At 47.0% G+C, this 22473-nt stretch overlaps 1 protein-coding gene across 1 annotated transcript in view; it reads right to left on the reverse strand.

The window, feature by feature from the left end:
* F13A1 (coagulation factor XIII A chain) overlaps nt 1-22473 on the reverse strand; it is a 482528-nt gene that overhangs the window by 390462 nt on the left and 69593 nt on the right. Inside the window, exon 3 of the mRNA XM_077269818.1 lies at nt 10595-10783. Within this exon, the coding sequence (XP_077125933.1) occupies nt 10595-10783 (189 nt within the window). The remainder of the gene's footprint in view (nt 1-10594; nt 10784-22473) is intronic.

Raw genomic sequence — 22473 nt, forward strand, 5'->3', positions numbered from 1 at the left:
TTAATATCAATGTGTAAAATAAAGAATTAAAATAAAAAATATTGCTATACTCACCTCTCCGACGCAGCCTGCACCTTACCGAGGGAACCGGCAGCCTTCTTTGCTTAAAATGCGTGCGTTTACTTCCTTCCGTGATGTCACGGCTTCTGATTGGTCGCGTGCCACCCATGTGACGGCGACGCGACCAATCACAACAAGCCGTGACGTAATTTCAGGTCCTGAATGCCTAATTCTAGGCATTCAGGATTTGAAAATTATGTCACGGCTTCTGATTGGTCGCGTGCCGCCGATGTGACCGCGACGCGACCAATCACAACAAGCCGTGACGTAATTTCAGGTCCTGAATGCCTAATTCTAGGCATTCAGGATTTGAAAATTACGTCACGGCTTGTGATTGGTCGCGTGCCGCCCATGTGACCGCGACGCGACCAATCACAAGCCGTGATGTAATTTTCAAATCCTGAATGCCTAGAATTAGGCATTCAGGACCTGAAATTACGTCACGGCTTGTTGTGATTGGTCGCGTCGCAGTCGCTATTCCTGAGACAACACCAAATTGTCCACAACATGAGCCCAAATCTGCTGCAACCTGTCAACCACAGAGTCCACCCCAGGACAATCAGAAGACTCAACCTGCCCTGAAGAAAAACGAGGATGAAACCCAGAATTACAAAAGAATGGTGACACCAAGGTAGCAGAACTAGCCCGATTATTAAGGGCAAACTCGGTCAATGGCAAGAAAGCCACCCAATCATCCTGATCGGCAGACACAAAGCATCTCAAATAAGTTTCCAAAGTCCGGTTAGTTCGCTCGGTTTGGCCGTTTGTCTGAGGATGAAATGCGGAAGAAAAAGACAAATCAATGCCCAGCTTAGCACAAAAGGATCGCCAAAACCTAGAAACAAACTGGGAACCTCTATCGGACACAATATTCTCCGGAATGCCATGCAAACGAACCACATGCTGAAAAAACAACGGAACCAACTCAGAAGAGGAAGGCAACTTAGGCAAAGGTACCAAATGAACCATCTTAGAAAACCGGTCACAGACCACCCAGATAACAGACATCCTCTGGGAAACAGGAAGATCCAAAATAAAATCCATAGAAATATGCGTCCAAGGCCTCTCAGGGACTGGCAAAGGCAAAAGCAACCCACTGGCGCGGGAGCAGCAAGGTTTGGCCCGTGCACAAGTCCCACAGGACTGCACAAAAGAACGCACATCCCGTGACAAAAAAGGCCACCAAAAGGACCTACTAACCAAATCTCTGGTACCAAAAATCCCAGGATGGCCAGCCAACACAGAACAGTGAACCTCAGAAATCACTTTACTAGTCCATCTGTCAGGAACAAACAGTTTCCCCGCTGGACAGCGATCAGGTTTATCAGCCTGAAACTCCTGAAGAGCCCGTCGCAAATCAGGGGAGATGGCAGAAAGAATCTCCTTAAGAATACCAATCGGCTCAAGAATCCCAGGGGAATCAGGCAAGAAACTCCTAGAGAGGGCATCAGCCTTAACATTCTTAGAGCCTGGAAGATACGAGACAAAATCAAAACGGGAGAAAAACAGGGACCATCGGGCCTGTCTAGGATTCAGCCGTTTGGCAGACTCGAGGTAAATCAGATTCTTATGATCGGTCAAGACCACAATACGGTGCTTGGCCCCCTCAAGCCAATGTCGCCACTCCTCAAATGCCCACTTCATAGTCAACAACTCACGGTTGCCGACATCATAATTGCGTTCCGCAGGTGAAAACTTTCGAGAAAAGAAGGCACATGGTTTCATCAAGGAACCATCAGAATTCCTCTGAGACAAAATGGCCCCTGCCCCAATCTCAGAAGCGTCAACCTCAACCTGAAAAGGAAGAGAAACATCCGGCTGACGCAACACAGGGGCAGAAGTACATCGGCGCTTAAGCTCCTGAAAGGCAGAAACGGCCTCAGAGGCCCAATTAGCTACATCAGCGCCCTTCCTCGTCAAATCGGTCAGGGGTTTAACCACACTGGAGAAGTTGGCAATGAAACGGCGATAAAAATTAGCAAAGCCCAAAAATTTCTGAAGGCTCTCACGGATGTGGGCTGGATCCAATCATGAATGGCCTGAACCTTAGAAGGATCCATTTCTATAGATGATGAAGAAAAATTGAAGCCCAAAAAAGAAACCTTCTGTACTCCAAAGAGGCACTTAGACCCCTTCACAAACAAGGCATTGTCACGAAGGACCTGAAATACCATCCTAACTTGTTTCACATGAGACTCCCAATCATCTGAAAAAATCAAAATATCATCCAAATATACAATCATGAATTTATCAAGATAATTCCGAAAAATATCATGCATGAAGGACTGAAACACAGATGGGGCATTAGAGAGTCCGAATGGCATCACAAGATACTCAAAATGGCCCTCGGGCGTATTAAACGCCGTTTTCCATTCGTCACCCTGCTCAATACGAACCTGATTATATGCCCCTCGAAGGTCAATCTTAGTAAAACAACTAGCCCCCTTAATTCTGGCAAACAAATCAGAAAGCAAAGGCAAAGGGTATTGGAATTTGACCGTGATCTTATTCAAGAGGCGATAATCAATACAGGGTCTCAAGGAGCCATCCTTCTTGGCAACAAAAAAAAAACCTGCTCCTAATGGAGAAGAAGATGGCCGAATATGCCCCTTCTCCAAAGACTCCCTTACATAGCTCCGCATGGCGGCATGTTCAGGCACAGACAGGTTGAAAAGTCGGCCCTTAGGAAACTTACAGCCTGGAATCAAATCAATAGCACAATCACAGTCCCTATGCGGTGGAAGGGAACTGGACTTGGGCTCATCGAAAACATCCTGGAAATCTGACAGAAACTCAGGAATTTCAGAAGAGGGGGAGGAGGAAATTGACATCAGAGGAACGTCATCGTGAACCCCCTGACAACCCCAACTAGTCACAGACATAGATTTCCAATCCAACACCGGATTATGTACCTGTAACCATGGAAACCCCAGCACAACAGCATCATGCAAATTATGTAACACCAGGAAGCGACAATCTTCCTGATGGGCTGACGCCATGCACATGGTTAACTGTGTCCAAAACTGAGGTTTATTTTTAGCCAATGGGGTAGCATCAATACCCTTCAAAGGGATAGGACTCAGCAAAGGCTGTAAGGAAAAACCACAACATCTGGCAAATTCTAAGTCCATTAAATTTAAAGCGGCGCCTGAATCCACAAATGCCATGACAGAGAATGACGATAATGAGGAGATCAGGGTCACAGATAACAGAAATTTAGGTTGTACAGTACTGATAGTAACGGAATTAGCGATTCTCTTGGCACGCTTAGGGCAATCCGAAATAACATGAGCAGAATCGCCGCAGTAAAAGCACAACCTATTCTGACGTCTGAATCCTTGGCGTTCCGCTCTAGACACAATCCTATCACACTGCATAGGCTCAGGACTCCACTCGGAAGACAACGCCATAGTGTGCACAACTCTGCGCTCATGCAAGCGCCAATCAATTTGAATGGCCAGAGACATAGAATCAATCAGACCTGCAGGCGTGGGTATGACTCTGCCGCTTCTTGACCCTGACACAGGGCCAAAAGTGTTTTCTCAGCATGCTCTACAGAGTTAGGTTCATCATACAATACCCCAAGCGCCTGAAAAAAGGTGTCTACATTAAGCAAGGCCGGATTCCCAGATTCCAGGGAAAATGCCCAATCCTGCGGGTCACCGCGCAACAGGGAAATTACAATTTTTACCTGCTGGATGGGATCACCAGAGGAGCAGGGCTTCAGAGCAAAAAACAGTTTACAGTTATTTTTAAAGCTCAAAAATTTGGACCTGTCCCCGAAAACAGATCAGGGGTAGGAATTCTAGGCTCTAAAACAGGAGTCTGCACGATATAATCATAAATACCCTGTACTCTAGCAGCAAGTTGATCCACCCGAGAAGCAAGTCCCTGAACATCCATGTCAACGCCTAACTCCTGAGCCACCCAGAAGTGAAGAGGGAAAAAAAAACACAACAGAGTACAGAAAAAAAATGGCTCAGCACTGTCTTTCCCTTCTTTTGAGATGCGGTTAACTCATTGTTGACCAGTTGTACTGTTATGAACTGGTGGCCTAGGAGCAGCATGGACGAGCTCTGGAGTAGGTGGCCTCTATACTGACCGCAGACCCTGAACTTAACACATCAACTAGAAGTAGCCGTAGATGTTCCTGTCACTCCCTAGACACCTCGTCACGGCCGGAGGACTAATTACACCTAAAGAAAGAAACAGGAATACTATCTTGCCTCAGAGAAAATTCCCAAAGGAAAGGCAGCCCCCCACAAATATTGACTGTGAGAGGAGAGGGAAATTACAAACGCAGACGTAAAATAGAATTTAGCAAAGGAGGCCACGCTACCTAGAAAGAAAAGACAGGAAAGAGTACTGTGCGGTCAGTATAAAAAATACTACAAAATCCACCACAGAGAATACAAAAATCTCCACACCTAACTAAAGGCATGGAGGGTAACTCTGTGACTCCAGAGCTTCCAACTTGGCTGGGTAATTCTTAACACAGACAAAGCTGGACAAGAAAAAACATAGCAATTCACAGAACTATTAAGTCCACCGCATGTGGACTGCAAAAACAGAGCCAGGACTTATCTTTGATGATTTGGACAACCCAGAAGGAGAAACCAAGCAGAGATGTGGATCACTAGAAAACAATGGACAACTGGCACTCACTAAAGGAAGGAGCCAGACTAAATAGCCCCGTCCAAAGTGGAAGCAGCTGATGACTGTTGTGAAGGACAAACAGCAGCACTACCACTTATAACCACCGGAGGGAGCCTAAGAGCAGAACCCACAACAGAATTCACAACAGAGCAGACTCCACTTTGGATGGAGAAGAATGGGAGACCGAGATTCCCCCTGTGCAGAGGCGGGAACTTGACACCTAACATGCCCCCCCTCCTTGGACCTCGCTACGCTCGAAGGCAGCAATGAGCTGTGGAGCTTGAATGTGCTCAGCAGGCTCCCAGGACCTGTCCTCTAGGCCATAACCCTTCCGATCCACCAAAATAGAATTTTTTGCCACGTACCACCTTGCACCCCAAAATAGCTTTCACCTCGTAATCGTCCGTAGACGAACCCGATGTCCTGGGAGATGACTCGGAAAACTGGGACATGTACACGGGCTTCAAGAGGGACACATGAAAGGTGTCGGTGATACCTAGGCGTGGAAGAAGGGCCAGACAGTAGACCACAAGGTTAACCTGTTCGAGGACCTTGAAGGGACCCAAGTAGCGAGGTGCAAACCTAGTGGACTCAACTCGCAGACTGATGTTACAGGCGGAGAGCCACACCAAGTCGCCAGGAGCAAAGGTCAGAGTGGGGTGCATCGGCAGAGGTCCTCATCCTCTCCTTGGAGGCCCGAATGGCATCCTGAGTGCGGTCCCAAATGTCCCGTGCCTCCACAGCACAGTCTGCCACCCTGGAGTGGGCAGAAGATACGGGCATGGGCACAGGGACACGCGGATGTTGGCCGTACTTTAGGAGGAATGGATTTGCCCCTTTCACTGGCAATTTTGTCCGGCATACCATGTAGGTGAAAGATATGCCTGATAAACAACGCTGCCAGAGCCCGTGCAGAAGGTAGCCATGGAAGAGGTACCAAGTGCACCATTTTGGAAAAATGGTCGGTGATCACCCAGATAATGGTGCAGCTACGAGACTTGGGTAAGCCCACCACAAAATCCATACCGAACATCTTCCAGGGCCTGTCCGCCACCGGCAGGGGGTAAAGCAACCCAGCTGGCCATTGCTGAGGAGACTTGTTCTTGGCGCAAGAAACACACTCCCGAACATAGTCTGCGATGTCACGAGCCATATGTGGCCACCAGTATGTCCTCGCCAGTAGCTCAGATGTTCTTTTGGACTCAAAATGTCCACCCACCGTGGATGAGTGAGCCTAAGAGAGAACCTCTGGATGCAGGCTGGATGGTACAAAACAAAAGTCTTGCCTGAAGGCACAGACTCTAGCGAAACCGGGGCCACACTTCTCAGGCTCTCGGTTTGGACAATAAGCCAAGGCTCCTCGTCCTCCTCCTCAGATGATACAACGGAGCGAGAGAGAGCATCGGCACGAATGTTCTTCTCTCTGGAAAGAAAATGGAGGGGGAAATGAAACTGGCAGAAGAACAAGGATCATCTGGCCTGGCGAGAATTTAACCGCTGGGCTGTCTGCAAGTACACCAAATTCTTGTGGTCTGTGAAGACTTGGAAGGAAAAACAAGCCCCCTCCAAGAGTTGTCTCCACTCTGAGAAGGCCAACTTCATGGCTAACAACTCCCTGTCCCCGATGGAAAAATTCCTCTCCGCTGGTGAGAAGGTCTTAGAAAAGAAGAAGCAAGGATGCTTCCGACCTTGAGCATCCTTTTGGAAAAGGACTGCTCCAGCACCAACGGATGAGGCATCCACCTCCATTATAAATGGCTTATCTACATCGGGGCGATGTAGGATGGGAGCACTAGCGAAGTGTGACTTAATGGAGTGAAAGACCTTGGAGACCTCCTCAGACAACAATTTGGGATTTGCTCCCTTCTTGGTGAGGGCAACCAAGGGAGCTGACAAAGTTGAGAAGTTTGGAATGAACTGGCGATAGTAATTAATGAACCACTTAAAGTGATGCACCACTTTAAGAGAATGGGGTTCCTGCCAGTCCATCACAGCCTGTAGTTTGGCAGGATCCATAGCCAATCCCTGGGCAGAGATGATATAGCTCAGGAAAGGAAAGGACTCCTGCTCAAACACATTTCTCCAACTTTGCGTAGAGGGAATTTGCCCGTAAGAGGTCGAAGACTCTGCAAACATCTCTCCGGTGGAAGTCAATATCTGGAGAGTAGATGAGAATATCATCCAGATAGACTACGACCAAGGTGGAGAGCATATCCAGGAAGAGGTCTTTCACAAAGTTTTGGAAAACGGCTGGGGCATTACAGAGCCCTAAGGGCATCACCAGATATTCATAGTGCCCATCCTTGATGTTAAAAGCCATCTTCCATTCGTCCCCCTCATGGATGTGAATCAGGTTGTAAGTCACCCCGCAGATCTAATTTTGTAAATACGCTTGTTCCCTGAAGCCTATCAAAGAGCCCAGATATCAGGGGCAGAGGATACTTATACTTAACGGTGATGGCATTCAGACCCCTGTAATCTATGCATGGATGCAGTTCCCCGTTCTTCTTCTGCACGAAGAAGAACCCAGCCCCTACAGGTGACACAGACTTCCTAATGAATCCTCTTGCCAGATTTTCCTGGATGCACTGTGACATTGCCTCTGTCTCCGGGAGAGATAACAGATAGACTCGACCCCGGGGAGACTCAGCACCAGGCAAGAGGTCAATAGGACCGTCATAGGGGCGGTGAGGCGGAAGGGTCTCCACAGCTCTTTTGGAGAACACATCCGCATAGGGCCAATATTGCTTGGGGAGAGAGGATAGATCTACGGGTACCTCCGTAGTAGCAACTTGAACACATTCCCTCTGACATCTACCCCCACAAGATTCACCCCATCCCAAAATTCTGCCTGTGGACCACTCAATATGAAGACAGTGGTACCGTAGCCAAGGTATCCCTAACAGGACCTCATCAATTCCCTTTGGAATGACGAGCACAGATTTAATTTCCTGATGAGATGGCGATATGGACAAAGAAAAAGGGATGGTCTGGTGTGTTTTCTGTGAGGGCAGTGTCGACCCATTTACCACTCGTACGGTTACTGGTTCAGCTAACATTACCAGGAGAACTGCGTGACGTTGGGCGAAGGCAGAAGACATAAAATTGCCCTTCGCCCCAGAATCCACGCAGAGCTCTACCGAGTGGTTAAATGATCCTATAGTAATTGTCCCCTTAAAGGTCAATTTGGAGGCAAACATCTCCGTGTCTAGTGTACCTCCACCTACTACCACTAGACGCTGACTTTTCCTTAACCGCTGGGGATATCTGGTGGCAAGATGTCCTGACTGCTGGCAAACATGAAAAACCTGGAGTGCACGAGCGCTCCGGGACTTACATCCCACTCGTCACACTACTATAGCCTCATGTGACTCAGGGGCCTGGACTGGAGATTCCAAAGGTTTGGCGAAGGTGGGAGCCAGCCGAAACCTCTGCCTACACTGGGCTCGCTCTGACCTCCGCTCGTGAAAATGGAGGTCAATACGAGTGGACACAGCTATTAACTCTTCCAGTGGTGGGAATCTCCCTAGTGGCCAGAGCGTCCTTCACGTGGTCAGCCAGCCCCTTCCAAAATATCGGAATAAGGGCTTTATCTGACCACTCCACCTCAGATGCTAGGGTGTGAAAGTGGACGGCAAAATGGTTGACCAAGGACGAGCCCTGAGTCAATGCCAACAGTTGGAGCACCTTATCATGGGTGACACGAGGTCCTAAAAAGACCTGTTTCAGAGTGGTCAGGAACAACGGAGCACTCTGTACCACATGATCGCCATGCTCCCACAGCGGCGTAGCCCACTCCAACGCCCTGTCCGACAGGATTGACACAATAAATACCAGCTTAGCCCACTCTGTGGGGAAACGTGCGGCCAGAAGCTCGAGCTGTTTAGAGCAGTGGCTCACAAAACCTCTACAAGATTTACTATCACCAGAAACTTTTTCTGGCACCAGGAGGCGAGATAGAGTTAGCACAGGGGTGGCAGTGGACAAGGTTGCTGCAGCCACGCTAGCAGCCTGAACAGCAACTGCGGTTACATCCACAGCTGAGGTTGTGCGCTCAAGAGCCGCCAACCTCCCCTCCAGCTGCTGGATGTACTGCAAGGACTGCTGTTTGTCCATCATCACTAGCCAGACCCTGGCGCTAGTGTAATGTTAGGGCTAGCGGAATGCACCAAATAATTACAAAGATAGAGTAATGTGCGTTCGCAGCCCGGGGTCCATCGTGCAGAGATGGAACCTGCTGCTAAGTAATGATGGACTATATGGCGGTACAATATGGAATCACACATGGGTTAACTTCACCCAGTATGAAGAAAGCGAACCCTGTTGCGGCACAAAGAGCACAAGCAAGGAGTCACAGAACTCTACCCCTAGACTCGGGATTACAGTACAACTAGACCTCTTGCGCTCGACACCACAACTGGGGTTTCAGCGTAACCGAAATAATAATTTAGATGCATGGGAGTGCGTGCGGTGCCACTCTGGGGGACGCCACTAACCACCCAGGCTTGGGTAGGGAAAGCACTGTGATAGCGCACGGCGCGACACTGGCGGTCACAGCAAATAGATGCTGTTTTGTGTATTCAAGTGTTGATAAAGTCGGGCGCTAGATAGCAATCATCCACCTTTCGCGAGCAGTCAAATACAAGGGAGGGGATAATTAAAAAGCCCCTCTCTCTCATCAACACACACACATTCACAAGTGTACACTAGCGCATGGCCGAGTGGCTATGCGAACCTTTTATAGCGGCAGTACTACAAGACCTTCCAGATGGACCAATAGGAGCCGCAACAGGACCTGAGCATGTGAACCCCGACCTCCAATTGGAGGTCGTCCCGTGGGCACGCTCAGTAAGGGAAAAGCAGGACTTAGTCACAGAAAGACCTGCTCACTGCTGAACATTGCTGGCTTCAAGGACAGAGCCTGGAAGTGCAGTAGTAACCAGACGTCCAGTATCATCCTGAGCTAGATGCTGGGACTGATGTCTCCGCTGAGCAGGCTCCACTGTGGCTGGAGAAGAATGGGAGACTGCAGTGGAGATGGTTCAAGATTCCCCCCTGTGTAGAGGTGGGAACTTGACACCTAACACGCAGTTTCCTGAAAAATGCTGTAAGAAGTGATGAAAAAGTCTCGTCTATCCCAAAATAGTACCGTCCCTGCAAAAAAATAAGCTCCATTAGACATAAAATGTCAAGGGTCTTGGAAAATGGTAACACAACTCCAACATTTTTTTTTTGTAAACTTCTAATTTTTTCTCACCACTAAAATAATTTAAAAAACTGGACATGTTTGGTATTACCATAATCGTATTGATGAGGAGAATCAATTCCCAGAAAACAATGTCAGAATTGTGGGTTTTTTCACAATTTCACAGCACTTGGAATTTTTTTCCTGTTTTTGAGTACACTATGTGGTACTGTAAATGGCGTCATTCAAATGTACAACTTGTCCTGCAAAAAACAAACCCTCATATGTCTATGTGGACAGAAAAATAAAAGCGTTATGGTTCTGGGAAGAAGGGAAGGAAAAAACAGAAACGCAAAAATGGAAAATTGGCTGCTGAGTGAAGGGGTTAAGTAATTATCAACGACTAAGACATTTGTTGCTTATTCTCAGGTGAATGCTATAATATAGACCCAGTGGTACTAAGGTCGAGTTTTGGTCTCCAAATATGCCTGTTTTTTTTCTAAGGATCTATCCCGCATTATTGATGTAATAATTAGATAGATGTCTGAGCTTTAAGCTAAGAGGTATCTATGCTTAGTAAAGCACATTAGCTACTTTGGCTTTTTTTCCGAACAGCGCCACTACAATTATAGATTACACTAAATTATAAAACCAGAATATAAATATCAGAAAAATTCCATACCAGTTACTTACCAATAAGATATTCCAACCAAAATTGATCTTTCTCTGGATAATATGGGCGATTAAAGTCGATTCTAATACTGAAGGTTTGTCCGCGCCGAATGATCAGTTTGTTGTTGAAGTATCTATCTGTGTGATGTTCTCTCTTATTTTTTTCATATTGCTGCTTGAACAGCTCTACGTTCTCAACTTCCAGATAATCTATAGAAGTAAAGAGAATATTATATATTACTGATATCTGAATATTTCATAATTTATGGATATTAGATGACCAACTTCAGATAAGGAATAACAAGTGTTATTGACGAAGTGAGTTGCTTGTGCGGTATGGGAAAGAGCAGTACTTTCATTATAAGTAAAAAAAGTGCAAATCTGACAAATCCGTATGTTATCACTAAACTGTGGAGACACTAAATTGTGGAACTGCATTGATTCAGGTCAAGTGCATGGTCAAAGGCCAAATATTATTATTATTATTTATTATTATACTGCCATTTATTCCATGGCGCTTTACATGTGAGGATGGGTATACATAATAAAAGTAAGTACAATAATCTTGAACAATACAAGTCACAACTGGTACAGGAGGAGAGAGGACCCTGCCCGTGAAGGCTCACAATTTACAAGGGATGGGTGAGGAAAGGATACAGTAGGTGAGGATAGAGCTGGTCGTGCAGTGGTTTGGTCGATCGGTGGTTACTGCAGGTTGTAGGCTTGTCGGAAGAGGTGGGTCTTCAGGTTCTTTTTGAAGGTTTCGATGGTAGGTGAGAGTCTGATATGTTGTGGTAGAGAGTTCAAGAGTAGGGGTGATGCGCGAGGGAAATCTTGTATGCGATGGTGGGAAGAGGAGATAAGAGGAGATAAGAGGGGAGTAGAGAAGGAGATCTTGTGAGGATCGGAGGTTGCGTGCAGGAAAGTACCGGGAGATGAGGTCACAGATGCATGGAGGAGACAGTTTGTGGATGGCTTTGTATGCCATGGTTAGGGTTTTGTACTGGAGTCTCTGGGTAATGGGGAGCCAGTGAAGGGACTGACAGAGGGGAGAGGCCGGGGAATAGCGAGGGGGCAGGTGGATTAGTCGGGCAGCTGAGTTTAGAATAGATTGGAGGGGTGCTAGAGTGTTAGAAGGGAGGCCACAGAGCAGGAGGTTACAGTAGTCGAGGCAGGAGATGATGAGGGCATGGACTAGGGTTTTTGCAGATTCTTGGTTTAGGAATGTATGGATCCGTGAAATATTTTTGAGTTGAAGGCGGCAGGAAGTGGAAAGGGCTTGGATATGTGGTTTGAAGGAGAGATCACTGTCAAGGATTACCCCGAGACAGTGAGCTTGTGGGAATGGGGAGAGTGGGCAGCCATTTACTGTAATAGATAGGTTCGTTGAGGGGTTGCGTGAGATGGGGGAAAGACAATGAATTCTGTTTTGTCCATGTTACATTTTAGAACTCTAGCGGAGAAGAAGGATGAAATAGCGGATAGACATTAAGGGATTCCTTAATATATACCTACAGTATGGCATCTGAGTGATGCTGGGTGTGGGTGGGACTTATAAACTATATACTACATGACTGGCTGTGCTATATACTACGTGGGCTGGGCAATATACTACGTGGGCTGTGCTATATACTATGTGGGCTGTGCTATATACTACGTGGGCTGTGCTATATACTACGTGGGCTGTGCTATATACTACGTGGGCTGTGGTATACACTACGTGGCTGTGCTATACACTACGTGGCTGTGCTATACACTACGTGGCTGTGCTATACACTACATGGGCTGTGTTATATGCTATGTGGGCTGCTATACACTACATGGGCTGTGCTGTATACTACGTGGGCTGTTATACACTATGTGGCTGTGCTATATACTACGTGGCTGTGCTATATACTACGTGGGCTGTGTTATATGCTATGTGGGCTGTTATACACTACGTGGCTGTGCTATATACTACGTGGGCTGTTATACACTACCTGGCTGTGCTATATACCACGTGGGCTGTGCTATATACTATGTGGGCTGTGTTATATGCTACGTGGCTGTGCTATATTTCTCTCCTGTATCTGTGCATTATGAATTGTGGTATGTGTTAAAGGCAGGTCCCACTGAGACTCTTTCGCCCGGGGCCCTCAGAAACCTGGAGCCGGCCCTGCTTAGGCTGCGTGGTCGCGTCAGTCTGTGGCATGGTGCAGGAATGATTCACAGTCACAAGGGTAAGCGGGCACTAAGATATAAGTTCCTCACAGTCAGTGTGTGCACTGTTATGGTTCTCAATGGCGTGAGAACATAGCCCAGCATATATGAGAACTAGCTCTTGGAAGATGGAAACTATACTGACCATGAACTAAACCTGCCGCACAACTAGAAGTGGCCGGGTAGCATGCCTACGTTTTTTTATCCCTAGATGCCCAGCGCCAGCCGGAGAACTACCTAATCCTAGCAGAGGAAAAGACAGTCCTGGCTCACCTCTAGAGAAATTTTCCCAAAAGGCAGACAGAGGCCCCCACATATATTGGCGGTGATTTTAGATGAAATGACAAACGTAGTATGAAAATAGGTTTAGCAAAAATCGAGGTCCGCTTACTAGATAGCAAGAAGACAGAAAGGGCACTTTCATGGTCAGCAGAAAACCCTATCAAAACACCATCCAGAAATTACTTAAGACTCTAGCATTAACTCATAACACCAGAGTGGCAATTTCCGCTCACAAGAGCTTTCCAGACACAGTAACGAAACAGCAGCTGTGAACAGGAACAAAATGCAAAAACACACAAGGACAAAAGTCCAACTTAGCTGGGAGTTGTCTAGTAGCAGGAACATGCACAGAAAGGCTTCTGATTACATTGTTGACCGGCATGAAACTGACAGAGGAGCAAGGTTATATAGCGACTCCCACATCCTGATAGGAGCAGGTGAACAGAGGGGATGATGCACGCAAGTACAATTCCACAAGTGGCCACCGGGGGAGCCCAGAATCCAATTTCACAACAGTACCCCCCCCTCAAGGAGGGAGCACCGAACCCTCACCAGAACCACCAGGGCGATCAGGATGAGCCCTATGAAAGGCACGGACAAGATCGGAGGCATGAACATCAGAGGCAGTGACCCAAGAATTATCCTCCTGACCGTATCCCTTCCATTTGACCAGATACTGGAGTTTCCGTCTGGAAACACGAGAGTCCAAGATCTTTTCCACAACGTACTCCAACTCACCCTCAACCAACACCGGAGCAGGAGGCTCAATGGAAGGCACAGCCGGTACCTCATACCTGCGCAACAATGACCGATGAAAAACATTATGAATCGAAAAGGATGCAGGGAGGTCCAAACGGAAGGACACAGGGTTAAGAATCTCCAATATCTTGTACGGGCCGATGAACCGAGGCTTAAACTTAGGAGAAGAAACCCTCATAGGGACAAAACGAGAAGACAACCACACCAAGTCCCCAACACAAAGCCGAGGACCAACACGACGACGGCGGTTGGCAAAAAGCTGAGTCTTCTCCTGGGACAACTTCAAATTGTCCACCACCTGCCCCCAAATCTGATGCAACCTCTCCACCACAGCATCCACTCCAGGACAATCCGAAGATTCCACTTGACCGGAGGAAAATCGAGGATGAAACCCCGAATTACAGAAAAATGGGGACACCAAGGTGGCAGAGCTGGCCCGATTATTGAGGGCGAACTCCGCCAAAGGCAAAAAAGCAACCCAATCATCCTGATCCACAGACACAAAACACCTCAAATATGTCTCCAAGGTCTGATTAGTCCGCTCGGTCTGGCCATTAGTCTGAGGATGGAAAGCAGACGAAAAAGACAAATCTATGCCCATCCTAGCACAGAATGCCCGCCAAAATCTAGACACGAATTGGGTCCCTCTGTCAGAAACGATATTCTCCGGAATACCATGCAAACGAACAACATTTTGAAAAAACAGAGGAACCAACTCGGAAGAAGAAGGCAACTTAGGCAAGGGAACCAGATGGACCATCTTAGAGAAACGGTCACACACCACCCAGATGACAGACATCTTATGAGAAACAGGCAGATCCGAAATAAAATCCATCGAGATGTGCGTCCAAGGCCTCTTCGGGATAGGCAAGGGTAACAACAATCCACTAGCCCGAGAACAACAAGGCTTGGCCCGAGCACAAACGTCACAAGACTGCACAAAGCCTCGCACATCTCGTGACAGGGAAGGCCACCAGAAGGACCTTGCCACCAAATCCCTGGTACCAAAGATTCCAGGATGACCTGCCAACGCAGAAGAATGAACCTCAGAGATGACTCTACTGGTCCAATCATCAGGAACAAACAGTCTACCAGGTGGGCAACGATCAGGTCTATCCGCCTGAAACTCCTGCAAGACCCGCCGCAGGTCTGGAGAAACGGCAGACAATATCACTCCATCTTTAAGGATACCTGTGGGCTCAGAATTACCAGGGGAGTCAGGCTCAAAACTCCTAGAAAGGGCATCCGCCTTAACATTCTTAGAACCCGGTAGGTAAGACACCACAAAATTAAACCGAGAGAAAAACAACGACCAGCGCGCCTGTCTAGGATTCAGGCGCCTGGCAGACTCAAGGTAAATTAAATTTTTGTGGTCAGTCAATACCACCACCTGATGTCTGGCCCCCTCAAGCCAGTGACGCCACTCCTCAAAAGCCCACTTCATGGCCAAAAGCTCCCGATTCCCAATATCATAATTCCGCTCGGCGGGCGAAAATTTACGGGAAAAAAAAGCACAAGGTCTCATCACGGAGCAGTCGGAACTTCTCTGCGACAACACCGCCCCAGCTCCGATTTCAGAAGCGTCGACCTCAACCTGAAAAGGAAGAGCAACATCAGGCTGACGCAACACTGGGGCGGAAGAAAAGCGGCGCTTGAGCTCCCGAAAGGCCTCCACAGCATCAGGGGACCAATCAGCAACATCAGCACCCTTCTTAGTCAAATCAGTCAATGGTTTTACAACATCAGAAAAACCAGCAATAAATCGACGATAAAAGTTAGCAAAGCCCAAAAATTTCTGAAGACTCTTAAGAGAAGAGGGTTGCGTCCAATCACCAATAGCCTGAACCTTGACAGGATCCATCTCGATGGAAGAGGGGGAAAAAATGTATCCCAAGAAGGAAATCTTTTGAACCCCAAAAACACACTTAGAACCCTTCACACACAAGGAATTAGACCGCAAAACCTGAAAAACCCTCCTGACCTGCTGGACATGAGAGTCCCAGTCATCCGAAAAAATCAGAATATCATCAGATACACAATCATAAATTTGTCCAAATAATCGCGGAAAATGTCATGCATAAAGGACTGGAAGACTGAAGGGGCATTTGAAAGACCAAAAGGCATCACCAAATACTCAAAATGGCCCTCGGGCGTATTAAATGCGGTTTTCCACTCATCCCCCTGCTTGATTCGCACCAAATTATACGCCCCACGGAGATCAATCTTAGAGAACCACTTGGCCCCCTTTATACGCGCAAACAAATCAGTAAGCAGTGGTAACGGATATTGATATTTAACCGTGATTTTATTCAAAAGTCGATAATCAATACACGGCCTCAAAGAGCCGTCTTTCTTAGACACAAAGAAAAAACCGGCTCCTAAGGGAGATGACGAAGGACGAATATGTCCCTTTTCCAAGGACTCCTTTATATATTCTCGCATAGCCGCGTGTTCAGGCACAGACAGATTAAATAAACGACCCTTAGGGTATTTACTACCCGGGATCAAGTCTATGGCACAATCGCACTCCCGGTGCGGAGGTAGTGAACCAACCTTGGGTTCTTCAAAAACGTCACGAAAGTCAGACAAGAATTCAGGAATCTCAGAGGGAATAGATGATGAAATGGAAACCAAAGGTACGTCCCCATGAGTTCCTTTACATCTCCAGCTTAACACAGACATAGCTCTCCAGTCGAGGACTGGGTTATGAGATTGCAGCCATGGCAATCCCAGCACCAAAACATCATGTAGATTATACAGCACCAGAAAGCGAATAACCTCCTGGTGATCCGGATTAACACGCATAGTCACTTGTGTCCAGTATTGTGGTTTATTACTAGCCAATGGGGTGGAGTCAATCCCTTTCAGAGGTATCGGAGCCTCCAATGGCTCCAAATCATACCCACAGCGTTTGGCAAAGGACCAATCCATAAGACTCAAAGCAGCGCCAGAGTCGACATAGGCGTCCGCGGTAATAGATGACAAAGAACAAATCAGGGTCACAGATAGAATAAACTTAGACTGTAAAGTGCTAATTGAAACAGACTTGTCAGGCTTCTTAGTACGCTTAAAGCATGCTGATATAACATGAGTTGAATCACCACAATAGAAGCACAACCCATTTTTTCGTCTAAAATTCTGCCGCTCGCTTCTGGACAGAATTCTATCACATTGCATATTTTCTGGCGTTTTCTCAGTAGACACCGCCAAATGGTGCACAGGTTTGCGCTCCCGCAGACGCCTATCGATCTGAATAGCCATCGTCATGGACTCATTCAGACTCGCAGGCACAGGGAACCCCACCATAACATCCTTAATGGCATCAGAGAGACCTTCTCTGAAAATCGCCGCCAGGGCGCACTCATTCCACTGAGTAAGCACAGACCATTTGCGGAATTTTTGGCAGTATATTTCAGCTTCATCTTGCCCCTGAGACAAGGACATCAAGGCCTTTTCCGCCTGAAGCTCTAAATGAGGTTCCTCATAAAGCAACCCCAAGGCCAGAAAAAACGCATCCACATTGAGCAACGCAGGATCCCCTGGTGCCAATGCAAAAGCCCAGTCTTGAGGGTCGCCCCGGAGCAAGGAAATTACAATCCTGACCTGCTGTGCAGGGTCTCCGGCAGAGCGAGACTTCAGGGACAAAAACAATTTGCAATTATTTTTAAAATTTTGAAAGTGAGATCTATTCCCCGAGAAGAATTCAGGCAAAGGAATTCTAGGCTCAGACATAGGTGCATGAACAACAAAATCTTGCAAATTTTGTACCTTTGTGGCGAGATTATTCAAACCTGTAGCTACACTCTGAAGATCCATTTGAAACAGGTGAACACAGAGCCATTCAAGGATAAGAAGGAGAGAGAGAGAGGAAGGCTGCAATATAGGCAGACTTGCAAGTGATTCAATTGAAAGCACACTCAGAACTGAAGGAAAAAAAAAAAAAAAAAAAATTTTCAGCAGACTTCTTTTTTCTCTCCTTTCTCTGCCAATTAATTTAACCCTTTGTGGGCCGGTCAAACTGTTATGGTTCTCAATGGCGAGAGAACATAGCCCAGCATATATGAGAACTAGCTCTTGGAAGATGGAAACTATACTGACCATGAACTAAACCTGCCGCACAACTAGAAGTGGCCGGGGAGCATGCCTACGTTTTTTTATCCCTAGATGCCCAGCGCCAGCCGGAGAACTACCTAATCCTAGCAGAGGAAAAGACAGTCCTGGCTCACCTCTAGAGAAATTTTCCCAAAAGGCAGACAGAGGCCCCCACATATATTGGCGGTGATTTTAGATGAAATGACAAACGTAGTATGAAAATAGGTTTAGCAAAAATCGAGGTCCGCTTACTAGATAGCAAGAAGACAGAAAGGGCACTTTCATGGTCAGCAGAAAACCCTATCAAAACACCATCCAGAAATTACTTAAGACTCTAGCATTAACTCATAACACCAGAGTGGCAATTTCCGCTCACAAGAGCTTTCCAGACACAGTAACGAAACAGCAGCTGTGAACAGGAACAAAATGCAAAAACACACAAGGACAAAAGTCCAACTTAGCTGGGAGTTGTCTAGTAGCAGGAACATGCACAGAAAGGCTTCTGATTACATTGTTGACCGGCATGAAACTGACAGAGGAGCAAGGTTATATAGCGACTCCCACATCCTGATAGGAGCAGGTGAACAGAGGGGATGATGCACGCAAGTACAATTCCACAAGTGGCCACCGGGGGAGCCCAGAATCCAATTTCACAACAGTGCACGGGCCGGGAGCTGCAGAACGGCCCTGGATAATCGCATAGCCCTACGGAGAGTGAATCAACCTTCTCCTGCTACGCACTCTGTCTTCCCGCCAAGTGTCTCCCTTTTATCTCTGACACGCCCTCTACAGTCGAGTGCAAATGTCTGTCTGGGTCAGAAAGCTTTCCCCCCGGCAATAATTGTGACAGCCCCTATAGTTCAGGAACCAACATGAGAGAAGTATTACCAGCCCAGTCAGGGCCGGCGTCAGCACCCGGCTTACCCGGGCAAGTGCCGGGGCCCTGACGAGACAGGGGGGCCCACTCACACAGTCATAGATCCATCTGGCCGCTTTAACCCTTTCTACCCTTTCAATTTGAGCTGGCACAAGCATCTTCTCACTGTCAGTGCAGGGCCAGGCACGTAGGGGTTAAGGACACAGCCAGCGTGACATTGTGGGCGGAGAGAGCACTTCTCTGCTCAGTGCTGAACTTATCAGGCACAGGCAGATTCCGGAGGAGACAGAGTTCCTACCAGCACCTGAGTGAGTGCAATGCAATGCTATATCGCTGTATGTTCTGACAGTGTGGGTGATCTGGGGCGGCCATGGGCTGGGCGGCCATGGGCTGGGCGGCTGCAGCTGATATATATATATATACAGTGCCTACAAGTAGTATTCAACCCCCTGCAGATTTAGCAGGTTTAATAAGATGCAAATAAGTTAGAGCCTTCAAACTTCAAACAAGAGCAGGATTTATTAACAGATGCATAAATCTTACAAACCAAAAAGTTTTGTTGCTCCGTTAAATTTTTATAAATTTTAAACATAAAAGTGTGGGTCAATTATTATTCAACCCCTAGGTTTAATATTTTGTAGAATAACCTTTGTTTGCAATTACAGCTAATAATCGTCTTTTATAAGACCTGATCAGGCCGGCACAGGTCTCTGGAGTTATCTTGGCCCACTCCTCCATGCAGATCTTCTCCAAGCTATCTAGGTTCTTTGGGTGTCTCATGTGGACTTTAATCTTGAGCTCCTTCCACAAGTTTTCAATTGGGTTAAGGTCAGGAGACTGACTAGGCCACTGCAACACCTTGATTTTTTGCCTCTTGAACCAGGCCTTGGTTTTCTTGGCTGTGTGCTTTGGGTCGTTGTCTTGTTGGAAGATGAAATGACGACCCATCTTAAGATCCTTGATGGAGGAGCGGAGGTTCTTGGCCAAAATCTCCAGGTAGGCCGTGCTATCCATCTTCCCATGGGTGCGGACCAGATGGCCAGGCCCCTTGGCTGAGAAACAGCCCCACAGCATGATGCTGCCACCACCATGCTTGACTGTAGGGATGGTATTCTTGGGGTTGTATGCAGTGCCATCCAGTCTCCAAACGTCACGTGTGTGGTTGGCACCAAAGATCTCGATCTTGGTCTCATCAGACCAGAGAACCATGAACCACTCAGTCTCAGAGTCCTCCAAGTGATCATGAGCAAACTGTAGACGAGCCTTGACATGACGCTTTGAAAGTAAAGGTACCTTACGGGCTCGTCTGGAACGGAGACCATTGCGGTGGAGTACGTTACTTATGGTATAGACTGAAACCAATGTCCCCACTGCCATGAGATCTTCCCAGAGCTCCTTCCTTGTTGTCCTTGGGTTAGCCTTGACTCTTCAGACAAGCCTGGCCTCGGCACGGGAGGAAACTTTCAAAGGCTGTCCAGGCCGTGGAAGGCTAACAGTAGTTCCATAAGCCTTCCACTTCCGGATGATGCTCCCAACAGTGGAGACAGGTAGGCCCAACTCCTTGGAAAGGGTTTTGTACCCCTTGCCAGCCTTGTGACCCTCCACGATCTTGTCTCTGATGGCCTTGGAATGCTCCTTTGTCTTTCCCATGTTGACCATGTATGAGTGCTGTTCACAAGTTTGGGGAGGGTCTTAAATAGTCAGAAAAGGCTGGAAAAAGAGATAATTAATCCAAACATGTGAAGCTCATTGTTCTTTGTGCCTGAACTACTTCTTAATACTTTAGGGGAACCAAACAGAATTCTGGTGGGTTGAGGGGTTGAATAATAAATGACCCTCTGAAAAAACTTTTCACAATTTAAAAAAAAAATAAACAAAGAAATAACATTCTTTTTTGCTGCAGTGCATTTCACACTTCCAGGCTGATCTACAGTCCAAATATCACAATGCCAAGTTAATTCCAAATGTGTAAACCTGCTAAATCTGCAGGGGGTTGAATACTACTTGTAGGCACTGTATATACTACAGCAGCTGCCCAGCTCAGGCCCCCAGCACAGCCTGTATAGATACAGTGTATATAATATATATACAGGACACATGCTGGGGGCCTGGGCTGGGCGGCTGTTGAAGTATATACACTGCACAGTACCACTCCTCCTGTATATATACACTGCACAGTACCTCTCCTCCTGTATATATACACTGCACAGTACCTCTCCTCCTGTATATATACACTGCACAGTACCACTCCTCCTGTATATATACACTGCACAGTACCACTCCTCCTGTATATATACACTGCACAGTACCTCTCCTCCTGTATATATACACTGCACAGTACCACTCCTCCTGTATATATACACTGCACAGTACCACTCCTCCTGTATATATACACTGCACAGTACCACTCCTCCTGTATACATACACTGCACAGTACCTCTCCTCCTGTATATATACACTGCACAGTACCACTCCTCCTGTATATATACACTGCACAGTACCACTCCTCCTGTATATATACACTGCACAGTACCACTCCTCCTGTATATATACACTGCACAGTACCACTCCTCCTGTATATATACACTGCACAGTACCACTCCTACTGTATATACACTGCACAGTACCTCTCCCCTGTATATATACACTACACAGTACCACTCCTCCTGTATATACACTGCACAGTACCTCTCCCCTGTATATATACACTGCACAGTACCACTCCTCCTGTCCTGTATATATACACTGCACAGTACCACTCCTCCTGTCCTGTATATATACACTGCACAGTACCACTCCTCCTGTCCTGTATATATACACTGCACAGTACCACTCCTCCTGTCCTGTATATATACACTGCACAGTACCGCTCCTCCTGTCCTGTATATATACACTGCACAGTACCACTCCTCCTGTATATATACACCGCACAGTACCACTCCTCCTGTCCTGTATATATACACTGCACAGTACCGCTCCTCCTGTCCTGTATATATACACTGCACAGTACCACTCCTCCTGTATATATACACCGCACAGTACCGCTCCTCCTGTCCTGTATATATACACTGCACAGTACCGCTCCTCCTGTATATATACACTGCACAGTACCACTCCTCCTTTCCTGTATATATACACTGCACAGTACCTCTCCTCCTGTATATATACACTGCACAGTACCTCTCCTCCTGTATATATACACTGCACAGTACCTCTCCCCTGTATATATACACTGCACAGTACCGCTCCTCCTGTATATACACTGCACAGTACCTCTCCCCTGTATATATACACTACACAGTACCACTCCTCCTGTATATACACTGCACAGTACCTCTCCCCTGTATATATACACTGCACAGTACCACTCCTCCTGTCCTGTATATATACACTGCACAGTACCACTCCTCCTGTCCTGTATATATACACTGCACAGTACCACTCCTCCTGTATATATACACTGCACAGTACCACTCCTCCTGTATATATACACTGCACAGTACCACTCCTCCTGTATATACACTGCACAGTACCTCTCCCCTGTATATATATACACTACACAGTACCACTCCTCCTGTATATACACTGCACAGTACCTCTCCCCTGTATATATACACTGCACAGTACCACTCCTCCTGTCCTGTATATATACACTGCACAGTACCACTCCTCCTGTCCTGTATATATACAC

This window comes from Ranitomeya variabilis, chromosome 6 (genome assembly GCF_051348905.1).
Source record: "Ranitomeya variabilis isolate aRanVar5 chromosome 6, aRanVar5.hap1, whole genome shotgun sequence".
Lineage (NCBI taxonomy): Eukaryota > Metazoa > Chordata > Amphibia > Anura > Dendrobatidae > Ranitomeya > Ranitomeya variabilis.